This window comes from Tachysurus vachellii, chromosome 26 (assembly GCF_030014155.1).
Source record: "Tachysurus vachellii isolate PV-2020 chromosome 26, HZAU_Pvac_v1, whole genome shotgun sequence".
NCBI lineage: Eukaryota > Metazoa > Chordata > Actinopteri > Siluriformes > Bagridae > Tachysurus > Tachysurus vachellii.
In genome coordinates, this window is record NC_083485.1 from 14,852,325 (window position 1) to 14,860,768 (window position 8,444).

At 38.9% G+C, this 8,444-nt stretch overlaps 1 protein-coding gene across 2 annotated transcripts in view; it reads left to right on the forward strand.

The window, feature by feature from the left end:
* The window catches only part of pappaa (pregnancy-associated plasma protein A, pappalysin 1a), an 88,840-nt gene extending 81,755 nt beyond the window's left edge, over window positions 1-7,085 (forward strand). For both annotated transcript variants that reach the window (XM_060863351.1, XM_060863352.1), the window contains exon 23: window positions 4,232-7,085. In XM_060863351.1, the coding sequence (XP_060719334.1) occupies window positions 4,232-4,336 (105 nt within the window). In that variant the 3' untranslated portion in view covers window positions 4,337-7,085. The remainder of the gene's footprint in view (window positions 1-4,231) is intronic.
* The last annotated feature ends 1,359 nt before the right edge of the window (window positions 7,086-8,444 follow it).

Below are 8,444 nucleotides of genomic sequence, written 5' to 3' on the forward strand. Positions count from 1 at the left end.
GGGTGACTGGCTGTGCATTAGTCCTCTCCGGGACTTTGAAGGTGCGAGGCTGGCGGCACGTAAGGTCACCGCAGGATCGCGCACTAATGACTGCAAGCTGTTGGCGGGACGCTTGCCGAAGGAACGAACGGATGGATGGATGGATGGATGGATGAATAGAAGTAAGAATGGATGGTGGTGGTTGTAGCAGGGAAGAGGGCTGCCCCAGTTCCACCCCTTCCATTTCCCTCCCATGCCTTCACGATCCCCGTAGAAGGAATTTCTTTCTGGAAGTGGGAGGTCCCAAGTGGGCTGCTTTTCATGCACCCGAACTTTGTTTGTACATTTTTGCGCCATGGCAAATCTGGTGTGAGAGCGGTGCTTGAGGCAGTTCTTTGTTTTTTTTTTTCTTTTCTGTTTTTTGTTCTGCAGATGTTATGCAACATTACAGAACATCTTGATCCCGGAGTAATGGTTATTTCTGTAAGAAAAAAACAAGAATATGGGAAACACCAAGTGGAGTTGCTTTGACATTTTGAATAGTGAAATATATTAACATATATTTTACATGTATTTTATTCTATCTGATTTCCTAGGGTGCACTTTATTCATCTATTTTTCATTCATGTTCATTTTGTGTTATATCCAGAACCTCTTCTGGGTGCACGCTGAGTTTGAGGCAGGAATCAGACACCGTCGATGTAATGCCAGCCATTCGGTTTAGAGTTGCCAATATACTGTATAGAGTCACATAATGGGAGGAAACCAGAGAACCTCTAAGAAGCCCACACAGACACAAAAAGAACTCCACACAGACAGTGACCCAAGCTCAGGGTTGAATCATGCACCCTGGAGCTGGGAGGCTGCTAAAGATATGTATCTTTGGACTATTCTGCAACTGCACTTGGGTAGAACTTCAAAATTTAACCTTGGCAAATGACCCTGAGTAGCTAGGAAATAAACTCAGCTAGACATTACTGTATCTAGCTATTCATGCTAATAATGGATGACTTCTCGGAATCTGTAAACACTTACATGACCGTTAGAGGAATACAAGACAAGCTTTTTATTTACATTTACTGTATACTGGTAGGAACAACCGCTTGGTCCAAAACTTCAGGCAGAACTATATTTCTGTGGGTACCACTTAAATCTGGCCAAAAATAAGGCTATTCTGATTTATCGGAGGACTTTATTGGAATACAGTGAATCTCAGTTCTGTCTTAAAGAAGTGATTTGCTTTAGGTGAATGAGACTTTCACTCTGTTAAGGTTAATTTGTTGGAAAGTTTGAAAGAGAAATGGAATTCCACCAGGCATTCCCAAGACCCCTCTGCATGCTCCTTCTAAGGGCCAGATGTGGCAGCTGGCTTTCCACCCTGAGGTCAAGGTCAGAGAAACCATGTCAAATTTGCCACCCACAATCACAGGTTGAAGTGGAGATAACGAGGAAAGGTTTAAATGAGCTTACCAAAATAAAAATACCTGGAAATGCTGCACTCCTAATTTGGATTGAAAGTGAGATAAGATTTTTTATTCCTATTTCCAACCAATTTCTAAAGACCTGAATGAGATGAAGAAGAAAGATAAATGTTCTTAGAGTGGAAATAAACTGCATTTGGTTATGTAAAAGTGAGAAAAGTCACTTAGACAGAGGAAATGCCACTCGGATGATTGGCAGCTGGCTTTGATATGTCTACAGCTCTTGCTCGTAAAGCTTTCGCAAGTTACTTCTGGGAAGCCTCCTCCTCCCAAAACATGGTTCTCCTCTCTTGGGTAGTGACAAACACCATTCATCCTGGAGAAACTCTCCCTTTCTGAACCCCTAGCCATATCTTGCCTGCTTTTGAAAGTGGCTTTATTTGAAACAGTCCAGCACCCTTTTACTCAGATTTGACTCACTGAATTTAATTCTTATTTATCGAGCATTGCTTGATGCTTGCCTGGATCTATCTATCAGGGTCTGACTTATGGCTTACCTTGCAGTACTTGGAGATGATATACACGTAAATGCAGTTTGTACCGTATATATTTTTTAATACATTGAGTTTCCTTACAGAATTTTGTCAGGAATAAAACACAATGGGACTTACTCCATGTTCGACAAAGTGGTTTATTTTCCTCAAATATCACATATTGGTGTTTGTTATTCCTCTTATAACATTGTAATTTGTCATTTATTATAATTGGTACATTGATTAATTGGTAATTTGTTAAATTTACTGGTCAATGACAATTTCTAACCATTACAATAAATGTAATGTTATGTGACAATGCAAACATCTCAGTCCTGAAAACTTTCCATTGGTAACCTTCAAAGATCTGATACTGTAGCCTCTATTTATAAATGTTAAACATCTAACAGAAAGATGCATCATATCAACAATCATACGATGTTTTTTTGTTAAATCTTAGCACTTTAAAATTGTCTACTGTCATAGCTTAGCTGTCACCTGAAAATTTAATCTATACCTACTGGTTTTATGAATACAACAACAAAAAAGTTGTTACTGTGAAGGTGGAAATTGAAGGATGTTTCTACACTCAGCAGCAGCAACAACTGTGTTATGAATGCACAAGTTGCACATGTGGTCCTCGTTTGTGATGAGGTCAAAAAGCAGCTGAGGACTTTCCCTCAGGGATGCGACATCACAGCAGCTGGTGTCAGTGACGCACCACCAACATTAAAGCATGGCGTCAAGTTCACTGGATATGGGCGAATGACATTCAGACGCTTGCTGGGTTTGCAAAGCATCGACCCAGCATAGTTTTGATAAAGGGGTATATAGCTTAACAGGTCCATGACATATTGGATAGATGTTTTGCTGTTTGGGCAAGCAAAGCTTTAAACAATTCAGAGTAATATTGCTATCTCCGCTAAATGGTAAAGAATTATCAACTGTTTGTCCAGCAATAATTGAGCCAGTCATAATAAGACTTGGTCATTGTCCCTGTGATTGATCAAGTGTCCTTACAGTAAGTACCAGAAAACTATTATAGCCACTTTATTAAACACCTACCTTGTTGCTCCACCTAGTAAGTAGGCCTTAATAATGAGCCACCAAAATCCAGGAAGATCATTACAAATTCAAACTTATGATTATTCAGTATTCTGGCTACTTGAGATCAGAGGTAGAGTTAAGGAGTGAGTTATCTGGTTTAGACTAGGGATAGGTTAGGGTTAGGGTTAGGGTTAGATTGTACCTATCCATTGTACTTATCAATCAATCAATCAATCAAATTTTATTTATAGAGCACCTTACAACAGCCAAAAGGAGCACAAGGTGCTTTCCAGTAAAACAACAATAAAAAATAAAATCAATAAGAACACAATGAACATAATATAGCAGTTGAAACAGGGTCTACGTGTTAAAAGCTTGTGTGAATAAATGAGTTTTCAACTGCGATTTAAAAACACTCAGTACAGTGATGGATCGTAAGTGTGCTGGAAGTGTGTTCCACAGCTTTGGTCCCTTGATGGCAAATGACCGGCCTCCAAACTTCTCATATTTGTATTTGGGAGTGACCAGAGAGGTATGTCCAGAGGAGCGGAGAGATCTGGCTGGTCGGTAGACCTTTATTAATTCTGTGAGGTACAGTAGGCTCGGGCCAGACCATTGATGGCCTTGAACACAAAGAGTAGGACCTTATACTCCACCCTAAACCGCACCGGAAGCCAGTGAAGCGAGTGGAGGACAGGGGTGATGTGTGAGCGTTTGGAGGTGTTGGAGAGAAGACATGCTGCCGCGTTTTGTACCATTTGAAGCCGATTGAGAAGTGATTGATTAAGTCCAGTGTAGAGAGCATTACAGTAGTCTATCCTTGAGCTGATGAAGGCATGTATAGCTTTTTCAAAGTCAGCTTGGGACAAAAAATACAAAGAATATTAGAATACAAAAAAAAAATTAAAATAATAAAAATACAAAAAATAGGTAGTCAAAAAATTTGACTACCTATCCAGTAGTCAAATTATCCAGTTCAAATTAATCCACAGAATGAGATTCAGTTAGTTCATTTTAATGACATGTCCTAGAGTCCTCAGGATACTATGGATAAATAGATTAATAGTTTTCAGGTTCAGTCACATGTCCAGTTTGGTTAGGTACTTGTATAGACCAAGGCTTGCTTGGTGATGGAAATAGCGGTACTTGCTTTATTTGGTATCATGTTTCGTTTGCCGAGCATTGGAGCATTTATCAATGTTAATCCATGACTTATTCGGATAATACAGTACCAATTTTCTCTCCCTCCAGGTGATCTTCTTTCCATCATCGTGTAATGCACAGACTGATTGCGCTTGCCGGGACCCCAAAGCACCAGAAAACAGGAAAGATGAGCATGTATACTCTCTGGGCTGAGAGAAAGAATGCAGCCATTGGAAAGCCCAGCCAAAGACTGGGTTCAAGCAAGATATTCTTCCAGATATGCTGCTTCACAAGTGTACCTCTCCTGTCCTGTCTCACTCCTTCATGTCAGCGTGTCTCCCTGCTAGCGTCTGTCACGTCTTGGAAGGTCTACCCATCTACAACTCATTGGGAAGAAAAAGAAGAAGGATAGAAAAAAGAAGGCAGGTCTGGGTGTAAGAATATACCCATTTGTAAAAAAGAAGGAATTTTTTTTTCTCATCAAACTAGAAAAAAAGATGATAGATTCTGGTTCGCATGCCTATCTGTGCCAGCTTTCAGCATTCACATTTATTCTGCTCAAGTTTGCATGAGGTTGGCTGTAAACCCAAGGTGAAAGGAAACATTTTGCAAAATGTGTAGTCTTGACACCACAAGGGCTTTTTTTTGGTCTGGGGAAAAAAAAAAAAAAATAATAACTGGCGAAGCTCCATCTTCTTTGTACTGATATGGGGTCGGTCACAAAGGGTACTAAAGAAAAGGCAGTCCACGCTGGTAATACTTCCTGCATCAGTCAGAAAACAAACGATTTGACGTATGTTTCCTTGCGAAATTTGAAATTCTCAGCTATCAAAATGTCCAAAATATAAAGGACCTACAATTTCAAGTGCTTTCGAAAACTTTGGTAGTTAACAAAAAAATCATTAGCGTTTAAAACCGGTTACTCACTCAGTGTTCCTAAACAGATAAGATTTAAGGTATATGATAATATCCACTCTATGTATCCAGACGAATATTTAGCAGGTCTTCAAAGACGGCAGTTGTTTTGACATAAACCCAAAACCAACATGCAAGTGAACTTGCCGTGTTAGCATGGCTTCAGTTTACGTTGCTGCTACTCCTGCTGCTACTTCGCCATCATGGCTAATCTTAGTTTGTACGGAGCTGCGGTTAAGACTGCCTTAAGAGTTACCTCAAGATGCCAGATTCATCCAACAGTTCTCAATTTATGACCTCAAGGATTTCAGTTATATAGTCCGCATACAGTTTGAATGTAAAGACGGAGTTAGCATGTTTAGCCGTATCACCAGCACTTATCCAAAAAATCTGAAATCTTTTAATTTGCTAAATTAACATCTTTCTCTTTAAACTGTCTGTCAAACAAAGTCAAAGATCAGAGCATATTTGTGCCAAATTTTGTACACCAGCAATTCTCGAATGGGGTCCATGCACTACAGCCAAGAAATAACATCCCGCCATTATTAAAGTGCTTATATTTATATAGAGTTCTTATCTAGAGATACCATGCAGTTTGACTGGTCCCTAATGAAATGGGTGTAATCCAAACCCCAAAAGTAAGTCAGCCTACGAATAACGTCTGCTCGAAACCCCCGACTGTGGCATCGTCACGATTCGAACAAGCGATCTTTTAATTATCTTATATCAAAGCTGTAGTTGATGTATTGCTTAATGCTAGTTAGCCTGCATAACATTTCTTCAGTCTTGTGCCCCTTTTCCACCGAGGCAGTTTGAGTGCTGGTTCGGAGCCTAATTTAGAACCAGTTCTTTCTTTTTCGACAGCCAAAGCACCGGCTCTGTACCAGGAAAAGTGGTTCTTAAGTAGCACCAAAACGTTGCTGGTCTAGACTTAAGAACCACTTGTGTCACGGGCTGTGGGCGGGGCTGTAGGCGGGGCTACTGTTAGCGCCTTTGATAATGTACCTTAAGTATACTAATGTTTAATACACTTTTACTTTACCGCGATATGATACATTATCAGCACACATGATAGTAAGTAGCTACATGCTAAGGCTAAATTTTTTGTGTGTTAATGATAAAATAACGTTATGTACTTTCTCGATAACAACCTCCGTTTATACAGATTACATGGAGCTGCACGTACACGTTGGATTCGCCGGGTTTGGGTGTTAATGTAGGTTCACAAAGCCATGAGCATTAACAGTAAAGCAACATCCGCCATTGTTGTTGTGTTTGTGTTTGTCGCTGCTGCGCTAACGTTGCTGTGTAACGTGACACGTATACAGTGACGTCAGACTCGGCTCTGTGATGCTCTCTAACCGATGGAAAGACAAACCGGTTCTTAGAAGGTTCTCCAGTGGAACCAACTTTGAACCAGCACCAGTGCTAGCTCTGAACCAGCACCCGGTTCTTTTTGGTGGAAAAGGGGCAAGAGTCTTCAGTTGAATCCACATCTGGACAATTTTTAAAGTGCTGGTCCATAGCAGTATCCAGTATTAGCATCCAAACCAGTACTATTTAATACAGGTGTTTGAAAATGTGTGATGTTTAAAAATGCCCTGAATTTTAGAAATTTGTATTTGGTTTCCTGTTTCCTCTCCTTGCTTTTAAACCCCAGATTCCTAAAGCGGGAAGTGCGTACGGCTCTGACTAGAGAACCTCGGGAAATACATGGATGAAAGCGGCACAGATTCTTTAGGCATAGCAAACCAAGGAAGTCATTCGAGGTGAATGTCGCTGTAAATAGTTCATAGAGGCTTATCAAGACAATGATTGTTTTTCGTAGCGCTTCTATTAGTCAGAAAACAAACAAACAAACAAACAAACAAACAAACAAACAAACAATCAAACATCAGTTTTCCTTCATTTATATTTCTTAAAAAAAGAGAAAAGAACAGAAAAAATTCACTTTATGTATCAGTAATCAGTATTTGTATTAATGACCTCAGATACTGCACTTTTGAGTAGCCATTAAAGGGAAAGACTCCAAACTTTTAGAAAAAAACGCTGCTATTGTAAAACGTTGAATTTAAAACAAATGAAAAAAAAAATGTTATCAAAATATGGTATTGTGTTATTCCTCTCTTTGTGGTTATTGTGTTTCACCCGGTTTTAGCTGTTGAACGGGACAAAACTCATTGTATTTTAGATTCATGTGCCTCGTCTGGAACTGCGAAACTGGCTTTAAAATCCATACGTATTGTTCAAAGAAGGATTTGCATCGTAAAACATTGTATCGTATTTGTTGTATATGCATATTTTTTGGAAGTGTGTTTGATGCTATCAGCCTTTGGCACAAAGACTTGTGGAATATTGAAGGATTTTTTTTTTTTAATGAAGGAAATTACCTAAAAAAAAAAAAAAAAATTAACCAAAAAAAAAAAAAAGAAAATATCTCACTGAAGAAAAGCCAGTTTATTGAATATATATATATATATATATATATTATACTGAGAGTGGACAAGAAATATTATAGAGATTTTTTTTTGGTTTGTTCTATAGTCCTGAAAGAGGATTTATTATGTTATTATAACAGTGATATGTTAATGTACTCTGTATGGACCATTTTTATTGCTTCAAAAGCGAGACTCATCAGCAATCATTACGCAACGCCAATTTTTCCATGAACAGGACTTCAGGTGACAGCTGGGAGAGCCAAAGCTTCGTCCTTCCACGTGTTTCTCTCTCGTCTACCGTTCAGGAGGCGTGATCGATCGATCGCTTTCCTGCCTCTTCGTATTTTTCCACAACAAGACCAAAATCCAATCTGTGTTGTCGCTTTACATTCTGCTTCTCTCCTCATCTTCCTCTCTAATCACCCTCCCTTCATCCCTCTCTCTCCCTCTATAAAAAAAAAGGATGCAGTCTCTAAAGCCATATATGTTGATGTTTCCGACGGGATGCTCGACTCTGCTGTACACACCACGGGATCTCTGTCTGTACCTCATGCCTGTAGTGTTTGCTGCTTTTATGTGTTTTTTTTTTTTTCTTTTTTTTTTTCCTCGTCATTTGTGTCTCTCTGCGATATGTTACGGTGTACATAGTAGAACTATTTATTGAGAGTGTTATACTTTTTTTAAGTTATATTTTTAATGTTCATGTAAGTTATTTTTACATTGGTCCTATAAACGTAAAAGATGAAAAAAAAAAAAGATGTGTGCGTTTGGAGGGCTCTGATTTCTCTTAAATATTTTTGTTTTGTTTTCTGACGCTCACTAGACGAAACGAACAAAAAAAAAGAATCAAAAAATGAAACCTGCAAACACTCGTTCACTGGTGCCAATTTATTCGGTATAAAAAATTAATGCATTTTTAAAGGAAAAAGTAAAAAAACGTTGTAAAAGAGTAAGCTACAAATTCCTTA